The sequence below is a fragment of the Sander lucioperca genome, chromosome 9 (assembly GCF_008315115.2).
Source record: "Sander lucioperca isolate FBNREF2018 chromosome 9, SLUC_FBN_1.2, whole genome shotgun sequence".
In the NCBI taxonomy this organism is placed as follows: domain Eukaryota; kingdom Metazoa; phylum Chordata; class Actinopteri; order Perciformes; family Percidae; genus Sander; species Sander lucioperca.
The window spans coordinates 27,713,740-27,741,349 of NC_050181.1; the positions used below are offsets into that span (position 1 = coordinate 27,713,740).

At 38.5% G+C, this 27,610-nt stretch overlaps 1 protein-coding gene and 1 long non-coding RNA gene across 3 annotated transcripts; one reads left to right on the forward strand and one right to left on the reverse strand.

The window, feature by feature from the left end:
* Positions 1-3,736: 3,736 nt before the first annotated feature.
* LOC116042391 lies at positions 3,737-9,085 on the reverse strand. Its single transcript, XR_004103205.2, has 4 exons — positions 8,976-9,085; positions 8,737-8,849; positions 8,467-8,520; positions 3,737-4,385 (listed from the first exon to the last, which is right to left on the reverse strand). It is a non-coding gene; the product is annotated as an uncharacterized LOC116042391 (long non-coding RNA).
* On the forward strand, positions 4,229-24,040 carry syt4 (synaptotagmin IV). 2 transcript variants are annotated; one of them, XM_036005734.1, is made up of 5 exons: positions 4,229-4,291; positions 17,998-18,617; positions 18,789-19,112; positions 22,213-22,333; positions 22,791-24,040. In XM_036005734.1, exons 1-5 carry the CDS (start codon positions 4,240-4,242, stop codon positions 23,108-23,110), a joined length of 1,437 nt encoding a protein of 478 aa, XP_035861627.1. In that variant the 5' UTR covers positions 4,229-4,239; the 3' UTR covers positions 23,111-24,040. The 2 variants fall into 2 exon arrangements, with proteins under 2 accessions (XP_035861627.1, XP_031144210.1); XM_031288350.2 differs by lacking the exon at positions 4,229-4,291 and adding an exon at positions 15,696-16,014.
* Positions 24,041-27,610: the final 3,570 nt, after the last annotated feature.

Below are 27,610 nucleotides of genomic sequence, written 5' to 3' on the forward strand. Positions count from 1 at the left end.
AGTCTCAAGTCTTTGAGCTCGAGTCCAAGTCAAGTCTCAAGACTTTGAGGGGCAGGTTCAAGTCAAGTCTCAAGTCTTTTGCCACGAGTCCAAGTCAAGTCTCAAGTCTCTGGTCATCTGATCTGTCCCTAACACTGTATTGTTAAATCTTATGAATTCAAAGCATGTCCTGTAGCTACCATCCATACAGTACAGTATCAAAATCAGTTGTAGGATAACTTTATGGGGTCTACTTAACACATCCCTCTAGCCCTCTGACCTGGTGAAATATTAACATAAAGCTGTCACATCATATGGATACAACTATAAAGATACAATTTGCCTGTTCCCAGCATTAGCACAACACTTTGCGACGGTTAGCTGGTTACCTGTGACGATATATGCTAAAAGTAACGTCTCTTTCACTCAAAAAAATGTTTAATGTCGAAGTGGAAATCAAGAGAATAGTGGCAGCGCCACACCAGTTACAGAACAACATGCATCTCAGTGTCAGTCCAAATTACGCACAATAAGCAGTTTGAACTCACTGATGTAATGCCATTTATTTATTTTCTAAGTGTGAGTACGCTCGGTGAAACTGAGTCCAGCGCGAGGGAGACCCGACTCAGAGGAGGAGAGGTTAGTGAGGCCAGCGTCTCCACGGCAGGTGACAGTGCGCACGGATCCGCTGCGCCACGCATGGATGAAATAATGAAATAGTAAATAGGACTACAGTAACAGAAATATGTGCAGAATGAAGACAGTCAAGACGTCCCAGTGTTTGGTGGACCGGGTACACCTTGTTCACTTAATAGCCTACAAATCATCCACGGGATCAATTACGCATCACATGAGTTTGCCCACCCGACACAGCGTTTGTTCCTGGGGAGATGGATCCGTGCGTCCCGCCTCCTGTGCGCCATGGATGTCTGAGCCTCAGCAACTACTAACTATAAAGATACAATTTGCCTGTTCCCAGCATTAGCACAACACTTTGCGATGGTTAGCTTGTTACCTGTGACGATATATGCTAAATGTAACGTCTCTGTCACATTAGCAAGTGACTGACTTGCACTGCGGTCAAGCCAGCCGACACTCGGATCTCCGTGGTCAACTCAGCCGACACTAAACTTGTAATGCGCTCTTATTCCGGCACGCGTGGTAAATGCATTCAAACGGCCGAGATCGAGTAGCGAAGTTGGCGAGATGATACACATTGGACTACTTCCGGTTTTCAAAATAAGATGTTAATACAAAGTACATATAAAAACTAGTAATGGATTATATTCACCAGAAGTAAAATACATGTAACCTGTGTCTGTCCATTATACAAAACAAATGAGTGAATTGTGAAAGGAATGTATAGTTTGAGTTTACAAGAATACAACATAATTCCAGACTGATTTATTTCAGGGGACACCTCTGACTACACCCATATTTAAAATCAGGCAATTAAACGGAAGCAAAGTCCCATACTTCTGCTGTAAAGTGACTCAAAATATGAAACTGGAGGTGCTATAAAAAGACTTTGGTCCATAGTTCCAGGCAATGACTGACATATTTGAGTACAGGGCATCACTTAATACTGTCATACTGAAAATCAAACAATTTTACTGTATAATTTTGGAGATTTCTGGAAGCAAAGTCCCATACTTCTGCTGTAAAATGACTCAAAATATGAATTTGGAGGTGCTATAAAAGGACTTTGGTCCATAGTTCCAGGTAATGACTGACATATTTGAGTACAGGGCATCACTTAGTACTGTCATACTGAAAATCAAACAATTTTACTGTATAATTTTGAAGATTTTTGGAAGCAAAGTCCCATACTTCTGCTGTAAAATTGTTTGATTTAAAGTATGACAGTATTAAGTGATGCCCTGTACTCAAATATGTCAGTCATTGCCTGGAACTATGGACCAAAGTCTTTTTATAGCACCTCCAGTTTCATATTTTGAGTCACTTTACAGCAGAAGTATGGGACTTTGCTTCCAGAAATCTCCAAAATTATACAGTAAAAATGTTTGATTTACAGTATGACAGTACTAAGTGATGCCCTGTACTCAAATATGTCAGTCATTGCCTGGAACTATGGACCAAAGTCTTTTTATATCACCTCCAGTTTCATTTTTTTAGTCATTTTACAGCAGCTGTAAGGGACTTTGCTTCCAGAAATCTCCAAAATTATACAGTAAAAATGTTTGATTTTCAGTATGACAATATTAAGTGATGTCTTGTACTCAAATATGTCAGTCATTGCCTGGAACTATGGACCAAAGTCTTTTTATAGCACCTCCAGTTTCATATTTTGAGTCACTTTACAGCAGAAGTATGGGACTTTGCTTCCAAAAATCCCCAAATTGATACCGTTTAATTGCCTGATTTTAAATATGGGTGTAGTCAGAGGTGTCCCCTGAAATAAATCAGTCTGGAATTATTGTTGTATTCTTGTAAACTCAAACTATACATTCCTTTCACAATTCACTCATTTGTTTTGTATAATGGACAGACACAGGTTACATGTATTTTACTTCTGGTGAATATAATCCATTACTAGTTTTTATATGTACTTTGTATTAACATCTTATTTTGAAAACCGGAAGTAGTCCAATGTGTATCATCTCGCCAACTTCGCTACTCGATCTCGGCCGTTTGAATGCATTTACCACGCGTGCCGGAATAAGAGCGCATTACAAGTTTAGTGTCGGCTGAGTTGACCACGGAGATCCGAGTGTCGGCTGGCTTGACCGCAGTTGACTTGCCTGGGTGCGTTTGGAGATGCCTAATGAAGTTCGACGTCGTTGGTCCGGCATCATTTGTCTTGGTGCCACACACCTTGCATGTAGCTGCTCGCTTACTGACACTGTTTACCAAGTTATTGAAAGCAAAACTAATGACAAAAGGCACAACTCCGGGAGGACTTGGTGTCGCCATCGTCAATGCATTTATGTGAGTGCCCGCATATAAGGCATTACGCATGCGTTACGTTGCACATTATGGCAAAGGGCAGGGGACGTGCAGCTCGTCATACGTTTTCCCAACGCATATGCGCCAATAAGAGAAAATAGAAATACATGAATCAATTTCGATTTAAAAAGCAATAATTGCATGAAAACAGGTTGTTGACGAGTCTCGAAGCTCGAGTCCAAGTCAAGTCTGAAGTCTTTTGGGTCGAGTCCGAGTCAAGTCTGAAGTCTTTTGGGTCGAGTCCGAGTCAAGTCTGAAGTCAGCTATTTGTGCGACTTAAGTGCGACACGAGTCCCAATCTCTGAGAGCCGTAGCCTTTCTAATGGTCTCAGTGCACCAAACACCAGGACTGAAAGACTTCTAGCCTTATATTGTTAATTCTTTACCACTTAATCCCACACACGATCATCAGAATATGTATGATTCCCACAAACACATTGATCCTAATATTATACTATATACTATAATACTTTATTTAAATATCCTTATCTGATTAATCTAGCACTACAGGTAAAGATGGTCTTTGATAGAAGCAACAGAGGAGCCAAGTATTGTCTCTACAGAGGAAATATTTGTACTAGAACTCCGGACTTCATATTTTAGGATTGCAAAGAAATAAGTCATCAGACAACAATAGTTCCCATGTATTGAATTTATTAGATTGTTACCTGCAAGGAAATCAGAAAACCAGAAAAAGAAAACAAAAACATATTTTTAATTGAGTTATCCACCTTAATTTTAGTAGAGTAGAGAGAGAGTAGCTGAGTAGAAGTAACAGTATAGAAATGTGTTTTTTGTCAAATGTCATTTTGTAACATTGTTTCCACTTTGACACTTTAAACACATTGTAATGGTTGCACCCATCACTTTATCCAACCTTGCGATGCACCTGGATACATCATCAGGATACAACGCTAATGATAGATGATGGTGTACATCCAAATGTATGTATATCATTTACATATGAATATACATTAATTAAACATTGCTGGTATATCAACACATTTCACATGCCTGCACTTCTCCAAGATCCTATGTCAAAGGAATTCATGATTTAAAGGCCAGTGTATAGAAACAAAAAATGATCTCCACAATAAGAAAGAGAAGCTTAACAGATACAACAGATGCAGTATCAGAGATAGAGACACTGATTGACATGGAAATTACAATTCAGTTTGATACCCCTCAAGGGCTTTAATGAATTTCTCTGCATTTCCCAGGTCCTTTTCAAGTTTTGCTATTTTTGCATCCATCTCCACATTCTTCCTATCTACATAGGTCTTGATTTTCTCCATGAAGCCCTTGATGTTCTCCATGAAACCAAAAAGTGATGGAAAGTCATCAGGTAAATCTTTGGAGATTCTCTTCATAAATCCCATCATTGGCTCCATGAAGCTCATATATTCACTTATCAGCTCTGAAGGGGTGTCCTTTTCTGCCTAATGGGAGGGGGGGATAAAACACTTCATGATATGGCACCAACTCAGTTTGCTATGTTGTTGCATTCTGTTGTGTCCACTGTAGTACAGGAAGTCATTTCTCAACGAGTTACAGTTCTCTCATCCTGCCAGAGTATTCTATCACTGAAGTTACTCTAAAGCAGTGGTTCTCAACCTTTTTTGTGCCAGCGCCCCCCTATCCATTATCTAGGTCCCTAACCCCTAACTATGAATATAAAATAAATATATTATATAAATAATCAAAAAATCATATAATTGAATGACAAACAACACATGTATTAGTTTCCCAGGTATCAAAAAAGCCATGTAAAAAATGATATGATGAAGAAATGATATATATTTACAGTTTTTTTTTTAAATGCAACCATTTGACATTCAATTTAAATAACAGCAGCCAATCAGAACGACTAGATATGTAACATTCAAACTATAATGAGGTATTATCAAAAGGCCTGCTGCATGTCCCTGGTGTGAACCTCAGAACCTTTATAAGATGACTATAATTTGAATGTCCTTTTTTGTTTGTGAAGTGACCTTGGGTGTCATGAAAGGTGCTTTAAATAAAATGTATTATTATTATTATTATTATTATTATTATTATTACAAACACTAACAGTAGCCAATCAGAAACAGCTAGCAATTTAACATTCAAATCTATTTTTCATTCAAATCTAAATCTATAATCGAATTGTTCCAACGGAAAACAAGCTGCACTTATCAAGGGGTAAGAGCAGAAGGATTACACACACACACACACACACACACACACACACACACACACAACGTACACAATGACCTAACACACAAAAGTATTTTGGTGATGACAAACGACTTGAAGAACGACATCCAACTTGAAGAACGACACCTAGCCTACTGCACAATGGAAATAGGTTTACAACCTTTGAAAGTTAGTGAGCGCCCTTTGTTGATGCTTAGAAGAGTATAGGTTAGAATAGTATAGGTTAGAGTATAGGTTAGAATAGTATAGGTTAGAGTATAGGTTAGAAGAGTATAGGTTAGAATAGTATAGGTTAGAAGAGTATAGGTTAGAAGAGTATAGGTTAGAATAGTATAGGTTAGAGTATAGGTTAGAAGAGTATAGGTTAGAAGAGTATAGGTTAGAATAGTATAGGTTAGAATAGTATAGGTTAGAGTATAGGTTAGAAGAGTATAGGTTAGAATAGTATAGGTTAGAAGAGTATAGGTTAGAAGAGTATAGGTTAGAATAGTATAGGTTAGAGTATAGGTTAGAAGAGTATAGGTTAGAGTATAGGTTAGAATAGTATAGGTTAGAAGAGTATAGGTTAGAATAGTATAGGTTAGAATAGTATAGGTTAGAGTATAGGTTAGAATAGTATAGGTTAGAAGAGTATAGGTTAGAATAGTATAGGTTAGAATAGTATAGGTTAGAAGAGTATAGGTTAGAAGAGTATAGGTTAGAAGAGTATAGGTTAGAATAGTATAGGTTAGAAGAGTATAGGTTAGAGTATAGGTTAGAAGAGTATAGGTTAGAGTATAGGTTAGAATAGTATAGGTTAGAAGAGTATAGGTTAGAGTATAGGTTAGAATAGTATAGGTTAGAAGAGTATAGGTTAGAATAGTATAGGTTAGAAGAGTATAGGTTAGAAGAGTATAGGTTAGAATAGTATAGGTTAGAAGAGTATAGGTTAGAAGAGTATAGGTTAGAAGAGTATAGGTTAGAAGAGTATAGGTTAGAATAGTATAGGTTAGAATAGTATAAGTTAGAAGAGTATAGGTTAGAGTATAGGTTAGAATAGTATAGGTTAGAAGAGTATAGGTTAGAGTATAGGTTAGAATAGTATAGGTTAGAAGAGTATAGGTTAGAGTATAGGTTAGAATAGTATAGGTTAGAATAGTATAGGTTAGAGTATAGGTTAGAATAGTATAGGTTAGAAGAGTATAGGTTAGAGTATAGGTTAGAATAGTATAGGTTAGAGTATAGGTTAGAATAGTATAGGTTAGAGTATAGGTTAGAATAGTATAGGTTAGAATAGTATAGGTTAGAAGAGTATAGGTTAGAAGAGTATAGGTTAGAGTATAGGTTAGAATAGTATAGGTTAGAATAGTATAGGTTAGAAGAGTATAGGTTAGAAGAGTATAGGTTAGAAGAGTATAGGTTAGAATAGTATAGGTTAGAAGAGTATAGGTTAGAAGAGTATAGGTTAGAGTATAGGTTAGAATAGTATAGGTTAGAATAGTATAGGTTAGAGTATAGGTTAGAATAGTATAGGTTAGAAGAGTATAGGTTAGAAGAGTATAGGTTAGAATAGTATAGGTTAGAATAGTATAGGTTAGAGTATAGGTTAGAATAGTATAGGTTAGAGTATAGGTTAGAATAGTATAGGTTAGAGTATAGGTTAGAATAGTATAGGTTAGAGTATAGGTTAGAATAGTATAGGTTAGAGTATAGGTTAGAAGAGTATAGGTTAGAGTATAGGTTAGAATAGTATAGGTTAGAAGAGTATAGGTTAGAAGAGTATAGGTTAGAAGAGTATAGGTTAGAATAGTATAGGTTAGAAGAGTATAGGTTAGAAGAGTATAGGTTAGAATAGTATAGGTTAGAAGAGTATAGGTTAGAATAGTATAGGTTAGAAGAGTATAGGTTAGAATAGTATAGGTTAGAAGAGTATAGGTTAGAAGAGTATAGGTTAGAATAGTATAGGTTAGAAGAGTATAGGTTAGAAGAGTATAGGTTAGAATAGTATAGGTTAGAAGAGTATAGGTTAGAATAGTATAGGTTAGAAGAGTATAGGTTAGAGTATAGGTTAGAAGAGTATAGGTTAGAATAGTATAGGTTAGAAGAGTATAGGTTAGAGTATAGGTTAGAAGAGTATAGGTTAGAATAGTATAGGTTAGAGTATAGGTTAGAAGAGTATAGGTTAGAAGAGTATAGGTTAGAATAGTATAGGTTAGAATAGTATAGGTTAGAAGAGTATAGGTTAGAAGAGTATAGGTTAGAATAGTATAGGTTAGAAGAGTATAGGTTAGAGTATAGGTTAGAAGAGTATAGGTTAGAGTATAGGTTAGAATAGTATAGGTTAGAAGAGTATAGGTTAGAAGAGTATAGGTTAGAAGAGTATAGGTTAGAAGAGTATAGGTTAGAATAGTATAGGTTAGAAGAGTATAGGTTAGAGTATAGGTTAGAAGAGTATAGGTTAGAATAGTATAGGTTTGCTATCGCCTGTCTTGCGAGTAAATAGCAGAAAAAAACGTTTGGAGAAACGCAACCCCATATCGCGCTGCGTTTTGAGGTGAGAGAATCTTGTAGCCTGCAGTAAACAGTAACATCACTGCATCGCTTCCACAAGAAAGTTTTAAAACACCAAACACAAGCTCTGAACTGCCCGGGAGTTCATGAAACAGCTAAATGTTTTCCAAACAACAAAGCACAATCGATATATCTCGCTCATCTCTTTTCTTTCTCTCTTTCTCCGTGAAATGAAGCTGCCTTCAGGTGCAGTAGGAAACGTTGTGTTCTATAAACGATCTGACGAAAAACTGTTAGTGTGAAATACAAAGTCTATTTGTGCTACATTGGGGGGGGTTAACGAACACAACAGGACGTGGCGGCGATTCCTTTTTTTTTTTAATCTGAACACAGCCTGACGTAGTAGGCTACAGAGCTCATTTAAGATGATGCTCTGACGTCCCGTTTCCGTGAAAGCAGCACGGAGCTGCGCCAAACAAAGCTGACAGAAGCACAGAAGAGTTATGGTACCCGTCTCGTCCAGTCGCGGTGCCGTGAACTGGCAGGTTTTAATGGTGCAGACCACTGTTTTTAGTAGTTTAAAGTGTAAACATGTATTGTTATTGTGAATCTTTGGTTTAAACTAGCTTTCAAACAAACGCCCCCCAAGGGCACCTCAACGCCCCCCTTTCCAAAATATTGCTTCCAGCGCCCCCCGTCATCTTCTGAACGCCCCCTAGGGGGCGGTACAGCCCCCGTTGAGAAACACTGCTCTAACAACATGTCTCGAACATGGACACTGATTGGCTGGCTGGCTGACTGACTGACTGACTCACTCACTCAGTCACTCACCTTCAGTTTGTCCAGGTTTTGTTGTGCTTTCTTAAGGCTCTCCTTCATATTTTCCTGCAAATCCAAATGATAATGAGAATCAACATTGCAGTAACATTTGTGGACAAATAAGCAGCTCTAATAAAGTGCATATTGGCTCAAACGATTACAGATAAAATAAATTAAAAACATTTCAACAGGACGTTTGCTTGTGATGACTCACTTTGGACATGCAAATAAAAGTGGAACTGTTTTCCGAAGCAAAAGGAGGTTAAGCTACACTTAACTCACCAGTTTTCAGTGAACTTGTGAGGCAAACCAGACACAGCAGAGTGAGGAGGAAGTACAGGCCTCCAGCCAATGCTCTGCTTCTGGACAAAGCTGCTGCTGCTGCCATTGCTGTTCTAAATAACATTTATAGAGCATAAAGGGTCAAATGGATAATAGAAAAACACTTTTATATTGTAACATTTAAAAGTCTACAGTACAAACCATCTTACAGTATAGTGAGTTTAAGTTTCTAATCTTACCTGTGATGTAAATGAAAGAAGAGCTGCACAGGGGATGAATGAAAAGAAATTATGAGATGACATCCCACAAAATGCTTTATATACTCCTGGTGTCACCTCGCCCACATAGTTTACCTGCCCTCCTTGATGTCATTGTAGTTTCACTTTCACGGAAATGTACCAACATCCGTTAGTGCAGGTACATACTGCAATGTGAGACACAAAACACAACTCCTAGATGACAAACCAGAACAAAGCTGTAATAGAAACTGTATGTGAAACTGAAATTAATGCACTGAAAAAAGTCTAACATTGCTGTTGTTCGTTTAATGTGTATTTTCTCGTTGAAATAGCTGAAAATTATTAGTTTTTTCATTTAAAGTAAACGTTCTAGTTTATGTTTATGGTTGAATCCATTTTCTTTATATGGATACAGTATAAACTGGCAGCGGGACATTAAACTGAATTTATTCATTTGATCAGAGCATTTTTATTAGATCTGTCGAAATTCTCGAGAAGCCAAACCCACAGATGTTCAATGTTATCAATTTATTAAACAATAAATATAAATGTGTTCTAAAGGAAAGTGTCCTGAGTAGTCATTGATCAAAATGTATTAAAATCAGTTTTTTTCAAATTTGATTTACTATACGTTTGAAATAATGACAACTGTTAGTTTTTTTATTTGAGACAACCTAAAATAATTAATTTACTCGGATGTATAAATATTTAGTTTGACCCAACCTTTAAAAAGTGGTTGCTTGGAGTTAAACGTTTCAGGTTAAACTAAATGAAATTATTTACTTTGAGTAATGTCAACTATTTTGTGTGATTGATTACTTCAATTTTTTTAAGTTGATCCAAGTTTTTGTTTTTTTTTCAGTGTGGAGGCCTTATAAAAGAAATGATTTGTTATTCTGATATATTTAAAGAAATCTGTGAAACTGACAATTATGTTAAAGTTTTTTTTATTAAATCAATCAGTAACATTTTATGTCTGCAAAAGCTTTGCAACCAACTGAAAACACTAGAAAGAAACCATCAGGTGGAAGTAAAAGATATTACACAACATGTATAGCGGAGTCATTGAAAGCCCCAACGCTGTTGATCTTTCTCAGAAAACGGCTAGCTTTCGCTTCATGAGAAATCATCAAATGTTCAGCAATATGAGTCACTTGACATGTGGTTAAGTATCCCTTTCACTTCATAAGAAACTGTCACTCGACAGTTCCTTTTTCGTTTAAACAAGTGTGAACAATTGTGAAGCTCTGCCCCAAGGTAGCAGTCTCTACAAGTGGGGGCATGTGTGTCTGCTTACAGTTCTTGTAATCTGTTCTGTGGTTGGACAGGGAGGGGTGTGATCTGGGAAAGAAGCTGTTCCTCAGTGTATTGGTGTGGGGTCTTATTGTCCTGAACCGTTTGTTGGACAGCTCCCTGAGGAAGAAGAGTCTTTGCTGGGCCTTTTAACCAGATGTCAGCTGTTTTGACATATTGACTCAAAGCAAATTCAGTTTTTCCACGCTTTCCACTGCTTCTCCATGTATGTTTAGGGGGAGATGGGCTTTTTCCTTTGTTCTCCTGTAGTCAATGACCATTTCCTTTGCCTTAGAGAAGAATCAGGTTGTTTTCCTTATACCACTCAGCCAGGTGTTCCACCTCAAGCCTGTAGGCCGGCTGCTCATTGTATGAAATCAGCCCAACTACTCTGGTGTCATCCACAAATTTTATTATGATGAAGTTGCAGTTGTGGGTGAAGAGTGTGAAGAGCAAAGGGCTCAGCACACAGCCCTGTGGGGTTCCTGTGTTTAGGGTGAGGGCGGAGGAGCTGTGATTACTACCTCTGACTTGATATGGAAGGTTTGTGAGTGAGTCCACGACCCATGAGCTCAGGACCAAGGCCCAACAACCTAAGAGAACCAAAGCGAGAGAGCCGAGCTGCTGCTTTGGCATGCGCTGCCATCTTGACATTTCATTTCAGATTAACAACTGAGAAAGACTTTGGCAATTAAATTGTGTTGGTTTAAAGCATCTTCATTAAAGGCACACTGAAACCCCAATCCATCCATGACACAAAATTTTAATGTTACGTCCGCACAAATGTTCAGGATTGTCAAAACAACATAAAAACTTTATGTTCATTTGACACAAAAAATCATCCCATGTGAGGTTGACATCATTTTTTTATGTTAAGTCAACAATTTTTGACTTTTGAGTTCATTCTACTTAAATGTATAACGTCAACATCACATAATTAGTTCAAGGCCAATTAACAACACATATACTGTGCACTTAGCATATATTTTTATAGTTAAGTAAACCTAAAAAATGGTTGTCAAAATATGTACTCAATGTTTTTATGTTCATATGACAAGCGGTCACTTTCATGTTCAACAAAATGAAAATATTGTGTTCACTTAACACAACAAAAACACATAATTACAACATAAGTTCCAGAGTTATGCTGAACACAACTATTTTGTGCTGTTTTACCATAAAACTGCCACAATGTTTTGTGTTTTTACCAACGTATTATGTTTTAGTACACATAATTAAGTTTTAACTAGTCAAAGCAACGTAAAATTTAAATGTTGAGAACAACTTCCATTTCTTTGTTTGTCTAATTTAAAATGTTTGAATAGAAAGGATACATACAATTTGTGTTATGTTTGATTTGATACAACATTCAAATGTACTGTTAAAATGGCATATATTGTTAAGCTCAATGGACAGCATAGAATTGCTGTGTAACTGCCAGAAAGGGAAAAAAAGGAATACAGTAACTCTGGCTCAGAAATACAACACTATCACAATATTGGTGCCTCTGTATCAATAAAATAATTCAACATCAAATCATGTTATAAAACCATTTGAATCAATTGTCCTACCTCATAGGTTTTTTTTTTTTCATATAACTTTTTTCACAATAAAAGCTCAGTCCCCCGGTTTTAATGTGTAGCTGCAACAGCAGGAGAGGTTTGGTATGCTTTAGCAGTAAAAGCAGAGCTCCAAAATGATTGAAAGTGATAAGTAAACGGTAAAATAAGACTCATCTGAAAGTACAAACACAAAAACAGGAATGAAACCAAACTCCAAATCACATAAAGACCCTTAAAATAGAGCTTTCACTCTGGTCTCCAGCACAGAAAGACTAGCTGAAGAGGACAAAACTGAGGGGAGGAGACCGCCATGGGTTGGCCCTGCTACCAGCAGGTATTATTATTATTATTATTGGTATTCTAGATATGACCACCTGGAGGAAATAATGGGTGAAAGCTACACTGTAAAAAAGTACAGACCCATTTAGTTATGTCCACTTATTATTTTTAACTGAACAAGCTTATACAAGTTGTGGATTTTGAACTCAACTTTATGAGTTTTTGAAAGTTAAACTTGCATTTATTCATTGGGTCGACTATTTTAATTTTTTGTCAGATATGTATGTGTTGATTGAACTTGGGTATGTAAGTTAAGTTATCAGTTGAAAAATTGTGTGTTGCAACAATAAAGAGTTGCCTTTTGAGTTTAAAATAACCTGTCTTCTTTCACGGCAAAGTTAAAGCATTGACACAATAAATTAATTATACACCGCAGATAAGTGATGTAGCCTATTCAAATTTCAACTAAAATATAACACGTGTTGTGGCAAACAAGAAAGCACTAGTGCCACCGGCGGAGGGAGTACCTGTCAACGACTTGTGAATTGTGAATTTGGCATTTCGCTCTTCTCAAATTGAAATGGAAAGTACTTTTCAAAAGTCAAACGTTTAGCTCCGCCCACATTTAGCCCAACCCCGATTTGCGTACTGCAGTCAGATGCAATTGGTTCATTGGCTGGTCAATTCCCATGATGCAAGGCAGTAAATAGAGTTGTGTTAAAATTTGCTGAAAAGTTTGCAGTTTGTTCGAAATACAAATGTAACTTTATGAATTCTGTTTATTAAACGTGTCTGCTTAGAATTTTTGTTGCCTGGTAATTGTCATTGTTGTGCTGATTTACATTTGTAACCATGAGTTAAGTGACTGTTACGTTTGATAAGAGCTGGAGTATTGCAGCATTAGATTTTGAGTAGCAATAGGTTTCCTTTGGCCATTAACCTGCTGTGTGTCACTTCATTAGCGGTCCTTTTGTGTAAAGTGATGCGAGGTAAGTGGCTTTAGAGGGGCCCCTATTTTGCATGGGGCCTTTGGGCAGCTATGCCCAAACTCATGCTATCTCTGCTATAGATGTGGTTGTGTTGTTTTAACTGTTTAATTGTTTGTACATAAAATTAATAAGTTATGACACATAACTTTTTGTGTTTAATAAACATAAAAATACACATTAAGCAAACTGATCATTCTATGTTAATATAATGTAGAATTGTATGTTAAGAAAACACTAATTATTTTTGTTGCATGACTAAAAAAAGTTATGTTAAACTGACATAAATTTCCTTTCAGATAAGACTCATTGTGACACATTTATTCTATGTCTAGTGTACTCAAAACCTTAATGTTACCATACTGTACTAAATTAAAAGTTTTGTGTGCAAGCTGTTTCCAAAAAATATTTGAGTAGAGTGAGCAAATTGGGATATAGCTGAATAATGAAACTAATTATGTTAATTTGACTTTAAAATTACAATACTTAATTGTTGTTTGTACATAAAATTAACAAGTTATGACACATCACTTTTTGTGTTTAATAAACATATAAATACATATTAAGTAACCTGATCATTCTATGTTAATATAACGTAGAATTATATGTTAAGAAAACACTAATTATTTTTGTTGCATGACTAAAAAAATTGTTAAACTGACATAAATTTCCTTTCAGATAACACTCGTGACACATTTATTTTATGTTTAGTGTACTCAAAACTTTAATGTTATCATACTGTACTAAATTAAAAGTTTTGAGTGCAAGCCGTTTCCAAAATTTTTTTAGGTTGAGTTAGTGAATTCGGAGGCCAGTGTGAAGATAGAATGTAGGACAGGAGCGAGTAAACACAGATTCACTTAAAAAAAAAAAAATACATATGGAACACACTGTGTGTGTGTGTGTGTGTGTGTGTGTGTGTGTTTGTTATCATTTACAGTAAGAATCACCCTTTAATATCTAAAATCCAGCACAACTCTCTGATTGGTTGCAACTCCTAATGTCCAGAGTGGTTTTCAGGATGTATACTTTCTAAGGATGCATGCTTTTACTTTCCCGTGGCTTAAATCATGATCATTATTAAAATAAATTGTCATTTTCATGGAAATGCATTCTTTACTATGAACACCAGGTGTCAGTATTGGATTATATCAGATGTTAAACCTGTTGGCAATGCAGAACACATTGACTTGTATTTTCTATAAATTTGCCATGTCTAAATTCACGCAATTCATACATTCTAATGCATCAATACTTGTCTGAGATGTTCAGGTACATGTACAAATGTCAGTTGAAGAGATATTTTGTGTTGCTAAAATGAATATAAATGAAGTTCCAGCCAAAGCCTGCAGCATAAGATTTTTTTTTAAATTCACATGTATATACATTTATGAAGTGTGACAAAAAACTGCGGGATCTTTTGTGAGGAGCTTTTAATACAAAGTCCACAAGGGTGCAAAAACGCATTTAAAAAGTAGGGCCCAGGTTATGAGAATCACTTTCTAGACACTTTTTCTTGGTTCACCTTTTGTCCTATTGTGCATGCTGTGTTAATCCAACTATTAATTAATGTGTTTTTTATTGCCAGAGACAGTGCAAGTGGATATGGCCAGAATGTTACCTGCACAGTAAGAAAGTTGTACTCATTGATTACAGTTAGACACATTGAATTTATGTTACACATAACAAGTGGCATAGTAATCAGCCCGACCACTCAGTCCAGCTTCATTGGGCAAGATATAAAGGAAAACGACTATGAACCACAAATGGTTCCACTGAACTGTCCGACTCTTTCTTTTCCTTTCTTTTTTTCTATTCTTTTCAGCTCCTTGTCTTTTAGTTGGACTGTGCAGTGAATTACAGACACTTTGCACACACACACTATTATACGTTATACTCTAATAATGTGTATGACAAACTGTGAAAACTGAATTTTCTGTAACCTATTCTTCATGGTTAAATTAAACATACACTTCAGCATGTAAATCAACAATGTGTTTCATTACGCAGTGATCTGCATGATGTCAGTAGGCCTCCCTTTACATCCTTGGGTGTAGGTGCACACATTGACCTGTGATTCTAATTACTGTTGATTTGTAGTATTTTGGAAGCTTTGCACTATAAACAGCACAGTATATAATATAAACTGTAGACTATTAAATTAATTGGTAGTAAATCTGTAGGCTACTTTAATCACTATGAATCTATATCAGAGGAAAGCATCACTGCACACAAACCTATCAGCCAAATTACCACTTACTTTAACGAATGATAGGACCACAGTAAAACTCATCCATTCACCAGTCTTATCGGAAAGGGAACACACACACACACACACACACACACACACACACACAAATACAGAACCACACACACAGTAAGAGAGAGATACAGGTTAAGACCGTTCATTCCCGAACAATCAATCAGGGAAATTGGCAGCCCTGTTATACTGCTACTCCAGGGGTCCTGCTTTCACAGCCAGCCTCCGTCACTACTGCGTCAGCACTGATGAGCTCAGCGTTCCTCGGTAGGGAGGGTGGGAGAGGTGGCAACAGAGGGTGAGAGAGAGAGAGAGACGGAGAAAACAAGGGGAGAGAGAGAAAGAGAGAGATAAGAAACGGGGTGTTGTCGCCTCTGAGACACGCTCACGCATCACAGAGTAACAGCAGCAGGGTGAGGACAGAGCATCCCCTCCATCGTTCTCTCTGGAACAACAAGACTGCTTATTCAATTATTGAAGCCGTACAAAAGCCGTTGCATTATTAAACATAATCAAAGCGGAGATATTGTGGAGATATACTACACCTCGTCATCAGGAGAGGAGAGAGAAGAGAGCTCGGTGTGAAAGCAGGCGGACCGTTTCAGCAGCACCTTGGACAGCGAACATGGCTCCAATGGTGGAGGAAGGAGCTCAGCTCGGTGAGTCTGACCGGTTTCATTGATTAAGAGATATACAGGTGTGAATGTGTGAGGTTGTTTGTGGTAACCTCGGGGTTGTTAAAGTACCGAGTTATTCATTACACGTGACTCGACTCAAACGTAGCTAGCGTTATTAGTCGCCACTATTGATAGAAGATAGAACTTAGCTAGTGTGTTTCATTTTAATTCATGCTCTATTCTGGCCACTTGTTTTTAAAAAAAAAAATAACGACAGTAAATGTATGTTAGAGTAGCCTACACTACTCTAAGGTGAATGGCTTTGTCCAGTGTGCTGCCAAACCCTTTTATTCGATAAAACTACGTGTTTAAGGAGACCTCCAGCCTCCATTTTGCAGCTAGCTTAAGGACGACAGTTAATTGTCAGGAAAAGTCAGAGGTGACGTTTTTACGATAGCAATATTAGTTAAGTTTTATTTATTATTGATGGACTTGAGTAGAATGTAGCCCAGGTAAAGCCTGGAAAGCCCCTGTTTGTTTTTCATATAGCTCTCCTCTCGGTTCAGCACCGCCCTCCCGTTGTCACATCCATCTGTCTGTTGTTGTTGCCTTGAAAAGCACTCCACCCAGGACATCAGGCTGAAATATTAATGAAAAGGAAAGGGAGAGAACAGTATGGCTACAAGTGCTATGATTAGAGCAGCAGATTAGTAATGCACTTAAGATGGATTCTATGCCTACAACTATTATAGAAAAACTATCTTACAGTAAATAGGCTATACTGGAAATGAATATAGGCGTACTATAATTTACACACAGGCCTTTAAGAGCAGAGATGGCAGCAAAGAAGTAAAATTGTTCTGAAACATCACTGTTTACCTGTAAAGTCCTACGTGTTATAGGAAAGTTATAGGAAAATACAAATTGGTTATGTATATTGTTAAGTGTAAACATGACACTTTCAGCATCCTAATCACCCAAGTAACAAGGCTGATATATAAGAAAAGTAAATATAAATATATAATAAAAACAAAATTCTGATGATCTAATTTAAGTGAACAACAGTACAGATTTTACCAAATGTAAAAAGATTCACAAGACATGAGTACACGAGTGATAACCCCCCAACCCCACCCCTCTCCCTCCCTCTTTGTGTGGGTGTTAACCTGAGTGCTTTTCCACTGGGCCGCCGTCTAACTGCAGGAAACGGTGCAGGTTTCCTCCAATGAGATGGACCAGCGTGATTGCTGTTGAGTCACAGTTCAACACCACAAAACAAAGAACTGAAGCATTGATTGGCAAATACCCCAGTAATATGTCTCCATAATAACATTTTAGTGATCCCACAATAGGAGACAAAAGTACCATTGAAAGGAATTAGGTCCCTGAAGTACCACTACTGTTGAAGAAAATGTGATTAAAAAGTGCTGGCCATTTTGTCTCTGTATTGACCAGAATTATCCTGATGTTTCCTTTTTAAAGAATGGTCGTCAGTTAGAAAAACTTTCCTAACCCCTTTACATTATAGGTCTGCGTATCATTGCATTAATCTGTCACGATACCAAATAACAGAAAAGCTGACATTGCCAAGGTCTTGTTATTTTTCTATCTTTTGCTTCTGAGTTCAGCCATTTTTATAAACCTGCCATCAACAAATCAACCAGTCACATAATGATGTTATGTGGTTTTCCCAGCAGTTCATTACTTACACCAGCTGTTTCCTGTTGATTTACTGCAGCCATGTTTGGAATATGAACACAGCCCTGATGGTAGTTCATCAGAGTTGAACAGATTGCGTTGTTTTCATCTCCATCTGAGTAAACACTGCACTGTCAGTCACACACACAAAATTTATACAATTTTCTCGGTGCAACAACAAAATCTGTTGAGGAGAACAATTGTTTTATGTGTGATTGTTTTACTGTTGCTTGTTCTGCAGTGTTTGTTGGGGTGTGTGGTCAGACATTTTTAATTAAGGTTATTTTCTCCCTCTCTCCCTCCATTCTCTCTGTTCTAACTCCATAGTGGCAGTGCCAGTCGGTGTTGCTGTGGTGAGTGTCTTTGGCCTTGTCTTCACCGTGTCAGCCTTTGCATGGATCTGTTGCCAGCGTAAAAACACCAAATCCCAGAAGACACCTCCTTACAAGTTTGTGCACATGCTCAAAGGGGTCGACATCTACCCGGAGAGCCTCAGCGGCAAGAAGAAGTTTGCTGCACCTGCCACCATGACAACTAACGACACCAGTAAAACTGATGTAAACGGAAACTGCCACACTGCATCGCCAATGAGTCCGACCGGCACTGGTAAACTGGCGTCAAGTCCAAACAGTTCTAGACCAGCTCTGCATCTGGATCTGGAGAAACGGGATCTGAATGGCAACTTCACCACCAAACCATTTCATCACCACCACCAGAAGGTGCGCAGCTCCCCAGACCTGGAGCTGCCCTCTCCCCATGCAGGGTTCACCCAACCTGGGGTGATGGACCGCAATGACCTCCCTTCACCATCCAGCACCCTCTCCAGTCAGGCACCCACCCCGGCCGTGGACAAACCCCAGGGGGAAGAGAGGGAGGGCGGACTAGGGACCCTCCACTTCTCCCTGGAATACCAGCCAGAGAAAAAGGCATTCATTGTCCATATTAAGGTATGGTGTGTGTGTGTGTGTGTGTGTGTGTGTGTGTGTGTGTGTGTGTGTGTGTGTGTGTGTGTGTGTGTGTGTGTTTAACTATATTCGTGGGGTCCAAAAACCGGGAGTCCAGTATATTTGTGTGTCCGCACCAACAGTCTTGACTGATTTGATTTTTTTTTTATCCAGGAAGCCCATGGCCTGACCCCAACTGATGAGCAGTCGCTGACCTCTGACCCTTACATCAAGCTAACCCTGCTGCCAGAGAAAAAGCACCGGGTGAAGACCAGAGTCCTGAGGAAGACTCTGGACCCCGCCTTTGACGAGACCTTCAGCTTCTACGGGATCCCGCTGGCCCGAGTGTCGGAGTTGGCCCTTCACTTCATGGTGCTGAGCTTTGATAGGTTCTCCCGTGATGAGGTCATCGGAGAGACCCTTGTACCCTTGTCTGGGATCGACTTATCAGAGGGGCGTATTCTGATGAGCCGAGAGATCATCAAGAAGAATGTCAAGGTAAGATCTGGAACAATTTGGATGTTTGAACCCTTTGAATTCATGATTTATATCTGGGGTTTATATTTATATCAGTTTTCTTTGAGTGCAATTATTGGGATTAGATTTATGACACGTACAGTGTCTTAAAGTTACTTTACAGCATGCAACATTTTTATTTTATATAACTAACCCCAGTCAAACTAACCACAAAATCATCACATTGCAAAGCTGCCCCAATAATGACTCATCATTTCTCTCATCATAACAAAAGTGCTTAAGTGTCACAATATTAATCAGGACATAAATCAGTATGTAATCATCCTGAAATCCCTTTACTTATTAAAATATAATGATATTTGAATCATAGAGCTCTCTCTAACTCACCTAAATGCAAATGTATTATAATATGTTTCTTGAAATCACAGTGAGATCTATTATTCAACTCTAATGGCATAATCTGAACCTTGAATACAAGTTTTAAATTTGGATCTCAATAATACATTTTGCAATACATTTTGAAAAATGACTTTAAAATAAAGCCAATGGAGAAAGTAGATAGGAAGTGTATCTCTCTGTGGAAAGAAGGAGACTAGATCAGTTGCCATTATGGATTTGATATCTGATACTGAGGTCTGGTGGGGTTCTTAAATGGACTGCTGTGAGTTTAGATACATGAAAGCCTTTGGTGTTTCTGTTTTGGCTGATTATTCTGAAATCCCTTAAAATATGTAATTTATGTGATCAATGCATTTATCAGCTGGAATAGATATCACATACCTTCCACTTTGCAAACAAGACTTGGACCATCGGATAATCTGAATTGTGGTTAATTTGTGTTTAGTGAAGATCTTTTTATCCATCAGAGATTTGAAACAGTAATGCAGGGATGCCCAATTTGAACGGGAGTCACATGGACATTTTTACATTCTTAGTAGTGTATTGAAAAGATGATGATATCACACCGCACCATTATGGATCTATGGGCTGGTGGTCAATATACAGTGCTTCTACTCTGTTCCTGGCAACTCTAAGGACTACAAATGTACTTTAGCTCATTTCCAGTCGCACATTTTCATGTACTGTGGTATTAAAACCAGTTGCTGAGATGTAGGCTGATATACTGTGTAATTCTCTGACAACTGGGTCAGAAAATACCCATGAGCAGATAGCCTATATTAGCCTGAAATACGGCAGCAGGGTTGGCTGCATTACATTCAGTGTACTGGTGAATTTAAACAATGGATTATAAGATGATATCTCTATCCTTATCATAGGTCTTTGGTTTAGTATACAGCAGTGCTCTATATTTGTACTCGATGGTTTGGCTGTACATGAGCATTTGTCCATTTGTAGGTGGAATGTGAGATGATATCAATGTAATTATAGATGTGTGGGCTAATAGTGTACTCTGCAGAGCTCTGCTTTAATGGAAGCACTGTGCCTACCAGGTGGGAGAGGATATGTTTACGCACATTTTTACCTTCCCAGGAGGAATGTGAGCTATCTGTAATATCTTTGAAGATTTCTGATATGATATAGTACTCCAGAGAAGTGCAGGGAAATGTCACTCAGATTCTGAGAAATATAAAAGTTTCATTCCCCTCAGCAGAGCTCCCTCTGTATTTTTATGATCAATAGGATAATATTTCTTAAACTATAAAGCTCTCTCCACACTGAGACTAACCATATTTTTTCAATTCAATTTCTCATTTGGGTCCCAGAGAGTTTCAGAATTCACGATATTGCTTTGCAGTGGGATTGGTCTTCTGAATTCTTTTGTGCAATTTTTAAGTCGGCAGGTGAGAGGAGAAAAAGGCTTGGCCTCTTTAGCTATAGTTATATACTGTGTATCTTTATATAAAGAGAACATATCGACTAGTTATTCTGCATTAGAAAGAAAACCATTTTATTTGCAAATAAAAGTGCAACCAACCCTTTTTTGACAGATTAAAAAAATGAGGCTTACAGAGTGCAAAAGAACAAATCATTCAATAGAATAGTTCACTTATTACATCAGGTATTCAATATCTCCATGTGGATGTGATGCAATGAGAAAATCATTTTGGGCTGAATTATCTTAATATGAGCATATATTGTTCTCTCTTAGAAGCAGCCCTTTGTTAACTGGGTGGTGGCTCTCTTTGTCTGCATGGCATATCTGTGTCTCACTGCTTTGTGTGTGTGTGTGTGTGTGTGTGTGTGTGTGTGGGGCAACAGTTCAGGGAATCGATATAGCAAGCAGCAGAGCCATCGTTTTCACCCTGGAGAACGGCAAAAATGTAGAATAGAATAGAGTAGGAATTTTTATTGTGTAGTCACATACAAACACAAATGCAGCACACTCACATGTGCATTTTCAATTTCTGTGTGAAATCTCATTGCCATGGCAACCATGAGTCGTGGCGGGACAAAACGTTACGTGTGATTGCAGCATCTGAGGCGTCAACTCGATTGGCTGTGGACACAGACATGGATGTGCATGTGTATCACAAACGTAGCGCAGAATAGGGAGTTTCTCAACTACACATTTGTGCTAGTCAACATATGAGAACACACCCCATAAGCAGCTGGTGATTATTTATTTGACAGCCATTTAATCATCAGCACTGACACCATTTCCAGTATAAGCAGCTGCAGGTTGTACCACAGTAGCTGATTATCTGCTAAGTCATTTATTAATACATAGATGTGCCAACAGCCACACCCTATTACTGAATACATGTGTATGGATTCTCTTGTTATTTTTACCTAGTAAAACTCATTTAATCGTGAAAGAAAGATGTAAATACAGTATGAGGCAATTGTTTTAGCCTTACTTAATAATATATTACCAATGTATTAATGGCAATATGTCTTTGCATATAGCCTCTGTGGCAATAAACAGGGCAGGAGAAGTGGAAGGTTTACTTTGAAATTGAGAAAAGAACATGTTTTGATTTGTTTGGTCTGCTGCCTAAAATATGTTTGGGTGCAAGTTCATGTCTGATAACATGTCTGAAAGTCCTTCTTCTCTGTCTTCTTTTACACCTGCCGTCTCTTTTTGAATCACTTTTTTTGTTGTATTTGTTCTGTCTCCCACCACCTGTCACCCATTCATCCCTCCCCTGTCTCTCCACAGAAGTCCTCAGGCCGAGGCGAGCTCCTGCTCTCCCTGTGTTACCAGTCCACCACCAACACTCTGACCGTGGTCGTCCTCAAAGCTCGCCACCTGCCCAAGACTGAAAACAATGGACCTACAGGTGCATACACTTTTTGCGAAACCTTTCAATATGCAATCCATGGGATCACTGCTTACACAGACAAACACGTGTGCAATAACTTCCTTCACATAACCACACACTGATGAGACCAAAATCATTTCCTCTTCCTGCCAAGCAGCCCAGACTACTTTGGATGCTGTGAGAGTTGCCATAAAGACACCGCCACCGCACTGAAGTAATCTGATCAGGATGTGATAGAGAGCACTTTAGTGACAAGCACACACACACACACACACACACACACACACAGTGTTTACACAGCCAGCCTCTTTTGTCCCCATCCCTAATATCCATCATTTCCGCTCTATTGATTGCCGTATTGATCTGGCTTGGGAATAATATGCCACTCTGCAACCGCTGCCGGGATATTCACCATGCCTTTTTTTTGCTTTTGTCCTTACTTTGTTCCTCTGCTCTTGTCATTCTTCTGCTCTAGATCCGTACGTCAAGGTGAACATGTACCAAGGGAAGAAGCGTGTGTGCAAGAAGAAGACCCACGTGAAGAAGTGCTCCCCCAACCCGGTCTTCAATGAGCTCTTTGTCTTTGATCTGCCCTCCAACGAGGGCCTGAGGGACACCAGCGTGGAGCTGCTGCTGATGGACTCAGACATAGGCAACTCACGCTGCCCCAACACCATCCTGGGGCGCCTAGTGTTGGGCACGTCGGTGACGGGCACGCCCGGCGAGCATTGGAGGGAGATCTGCGACCACCCGCGTCGCCAGATTGCCAAGTGGCATGGTTTGTCTGAGGATTAGAAAGCCGGGATATTGCTGGATTCCATCTTCCATGTCTGACCTGGTCCAACCACGAGAGGGATGGAATGAGGATGGGTGGGATTTAACGTCCTGCTAACCATTACCCATTGGACTTTCAGTGAGGGCGGGTAGGAAACAAGGGGGAGGGGACTTTGATGTTGTGTGGAGGGTCATTTGAAGTGATGTCATCATTCAATCAATCATTCATTCACTTATCTTTGAAGTTATTGGGGTTCAGCTAGTAGGCCGGGGCATGACAAAAGGAACCCCATAGCTTTAATGATCCCAAAGACTGTCACCGAAAATCACCCGGTAACATGCAACATCATCTTCATGGCAACAACCAATTGTCACTGTAACCGTGTGCAGTGCAGAATGTCTTAAATGTCGCTATTACTCTTCTTCTTTTCTTCCTCTGCTCCTTCTTCTTCTCTTTTTTCAGCTCTTCCTTCTATAAATAGTAACCTAGTCCATCGTATGAAAACCTGAATGAATCACATCTGACAATGCTGTAAAAATGTGCATTATTAAAGTTTATTTTATAACGCAGTGTTTTCTTCATAAAGAAGTAGATTTTTTTTTAATTTATGTTCTTGTTTTGTACTCTTATGGTTGATTTGTTGAACATGTTTTGTAAGTATAAGTGGTATTTCATATATGATTACTTATTAAGTACAAGAAAGCCTAAATTAGGTGGTTTGAGAAAAGACTGGAACAGACTGAGTGCACTGGGGACAGTTTTGGTGTGTGTGTGTGTGTGTGTGTGTGTGTGTGTGTGTGTGTGTGTGTGTGTGTGTGTGAGCTCTGAAGAGATGTGAGCCACATAATGTTTACTGTAGGTGTTTTATCCCCCTTACTGTGAGCACAAAGACAGCTGAAATGTAAATGTATGTACCTTACTATAAAATATGGCAAGTTCTGAGAAGAAAATGAGTTTGAAGTATTTATTTCACCAGATTGTGAAGTTAATTGTGTGTGTATTCAGAAGTGCATTATTACAACTAGAAGCATTTACACTCTTTTAGCGTTAATGATAAGTTAAGGTTAAGTGTAACATCCAGTGGCTCCATTTCACAGAACATCGCTCATAAAAACAGTCCAGAGTTCAATCCAAGGTAAAGCCTCTTTTCATTTTAGAACACTACAGTACATAGTCTGTGCGTCCTCACCTCCAGCACTCTGGGGATGACATCATCGGGCCTCTTTCCAAATCTGATGATGCAATAACTGCTGAGTGGCTAAGTGCTCCAGGATGAAGTCATCATGTCTGAATTTAATATCAGCTAAGTGGTTTGGTGAGGGGACAGCTAGCTCAGCATGCTTACTTAACCCTCTCTTTCTTTCTTTCTTTCTTTCTTTCATTAAAAATATGAATAAAACTAAGAAATGTATCTTTCTGCCCTCTCTCTGTATTCTGCCTCTGCTCCCCCCCTTCCTCCAGTCTCTAGTCTTACACTGAGTTACATTGTGTGTTTGCTGGTGAAGCCTCTGGAGAAGTGGGATGTTCTGTCCCGTTGCCTTTGTCAGGTCGCTCTCTGAGACTGCTTTCTATTTTAAACCTCTGCTGTCATCTTTGAAGCAATAAAATAGACCCGTGCAATGTGCAGCATCGCTACCATCCCCCTATTCCTCACCTTCTCCAGCTATCCAATAACGATTAAGCCTTTTACCTAATTCTCTCATGTGAAGACACTTTGATTTGTGACTGCAATCTGCAGAAAATGACGTATGTACAGCTTAAACCAGTTTTTCACTCATCTTTCTTTTTAAAATTATTCAGACGTATTGATTGACTTGTGAACAATTTCTCCCAACAATTAGTTCAAACAGACCCAAAATTATACTTTTATGCCCAAGTCTCTGTTCGTCCATCTTCCGATTGACTAAGCCCATAATCATTGGTGTGGGCCCTTTTTATGTTGAGAAAATAAGGCAACAAAACATGAAGGATGAAGTGTTGGTATGAAAAGAAGAAAAAAAGACTGAATCAATAAAAAACACAACATCTCCCCCAAACAAAAGAGGAACATAATAAGAATGGAGCAAAGAGATCTTTTAAAAGATCTTGAGGTTTTCTTTTGATAGCAAATGTCAAGGTTTCATTTTTCTTTGCTTTTTGTTTTCGCATTGATTTAAGAGTCAGACAGACAGGGCAACGACCCAGTCAGCGTGTGTGTGTGTGTGTGTGTGTGTGTGTGTGTGTTTGTTTGTGTGTCAGTTGGCCCAGTACAGCAGTTATTAGTTAGTCCCTCAGAATGTCATTCTGATGCAGACCCAGACCCTTGATCTAATGTAATATAGACATGCACGCACGCACACATACACACACACACACGCACACATACACACACACACACACACGCACACACACACACACACACACACACACACACACACACACACACACACACAAAAACAGATCCTAACATCTGTCCCAGAGAGATCAAGTCAATCTGATACAGAGAGACAGGTACAGAAATCCAATCACACCAGCAGATTGTGTGTGTCTGCCTGGAATATAGAAGGCAGTGTGTGTGTGTGTGTGTGTGTGTGTGTGTGTGTAGAAGAGGAAGAGGAAGATTTGTCCTAATTAGGGATCTTCTAGGAGAGCACATAAACCAAATGAGATATCTCTGTTCTTAGTAATGCTTGTTATCACCAACAATCCTCTAACTCTAAATCATTCTGCTCTTCTTATTCTGCTACGGTCTCATGTTTTTAGTGATAAAAAGAAAGGGCAGGGGAATTCAAAGAGAGAGTAAATGTTACATCTGAACTGGGTTGCACCAGCTATTTGTAGATTATTTACTTTATGTGTAAAGTTCCTCCTAAATTCCTTCTCAACTACTAGTTTCAACCTAGATTCCGGAACAATCCCGGAAATGAAACGTTGTCGATATAGAGTAGTAGCATCATGAACTGTAACAAAACTGTCATAAATAAAAGTTTAGGGGACCCAGCGATATATTTAACAAACTTTCAATCCTTCGTAAATCTATGGAGAAATATGTGTTTGTAGTATTCTACTTTGATGTTTGTGTGTTGATTTTTGTGCATTGCAATTAAAAATCAGTTTGCATCATTATTCAATCGCATTTTAAATAAGTTTCAGGTCACATACATGACCATAAGTCATAGCACCTCATTATTGGCTCCTGGTCTCTGAAATGTGCCATAAAATAGATTGTGAGCCACACCTGAAGCTTGAAGTGCTAAGTATGCACAATAGTCCTCTGAAGCACACCTACAAAAAAATCAATCTGCAGAGGGAAGGGATGGATGAGGAGAGGAAAGTTTTCAAAGTGAGACTGCAGGAGTGGAGGATGGGGAAGATATATGGCCGGAGGGAGAAGGAGGGGAGACTAGAGTCAGACAGGCCTGACAGGAATGGGGGGTGGCGTGGAGAGGGATGACATAGCGCCATGTTGGGATATGAAGTCTGGGACTGAAATGAGAAAGATGAGCAGGGGGAAAGTTAGTTGTTGACACGGTGAGATGAGTCTGGGATTGGCTGATGTGTGGGGGTTTGCAGATGGATATCATTTGCAGATAATGAAACGACAGCAAGGAAAGGGGATGAAGAGGCTTAATGAGTGAATCTGATGACAGTAAGCGTAAAGGTGAAGGACAGAAAGAGGGCTGTTCGACATAATGTACTTGTGTGACCGAGTGATGAAAAGAAGAACCTTAAATAACTGACAAGAACACACACGCTCCTCAGAAACCATAACTTAGTCAAACTTAGCTAATTTCTTTATTAATATAATTTCCGCCTTAACAAAAACATAAAAACCAATGATGTCTTTATTATAATGTATCTTTATTATCAATTCTTTGATTTTTATTGTAATAATTATTACTTAATCTTTATTTGTGCCATACGGTTCTATTCATCAAATCATTCTTTAATCTTCTAGCAATAATTATCATAATGTGCAACTTATGATTTCTCAAAATCAACATCTGTTTCTCTTTTTGCTTCTCAAATATTGCACTGCCAATCTGTAAACTGTCTTTCCTTTTTCTCACCAAAGCTTCTTAGTTATGCACGATATAATGAAGCCCAGGCTCTTTGTGTATGTACAGTATTTGTCAGATATGAAATATTTCATGTAACATTTCCCCTCGAGGCTGCCCTACTGGGATGACAGCAGAGGAGAAACTCTGTAGAGAAGGGACATATTTATATAACCTGTTATCAGTGTTTTAATAACCGTTATCGGTGTTGTTTGAGTGAGAGAGAGGACAAAGCGCAAATAAAGAGCAGGAGAGAGTGAGAGAGATAGAGTGGGAGAAAGAGAAAACCTTATGTGTGGTCACAAAACGTTAAAGACACCAGTGAATTATTAATGATGTCAACATCCTTACATACGATTCCATATTAGAAAGTGTTTGTTGGTTGCAAATGAGCAGACAGAAAAATCAGAAGGCCGATGAAAAAGAAGTGTAATTTCTTAACCATGGCAACCAGGATATGTATACATACTGTAGGTATCTCTG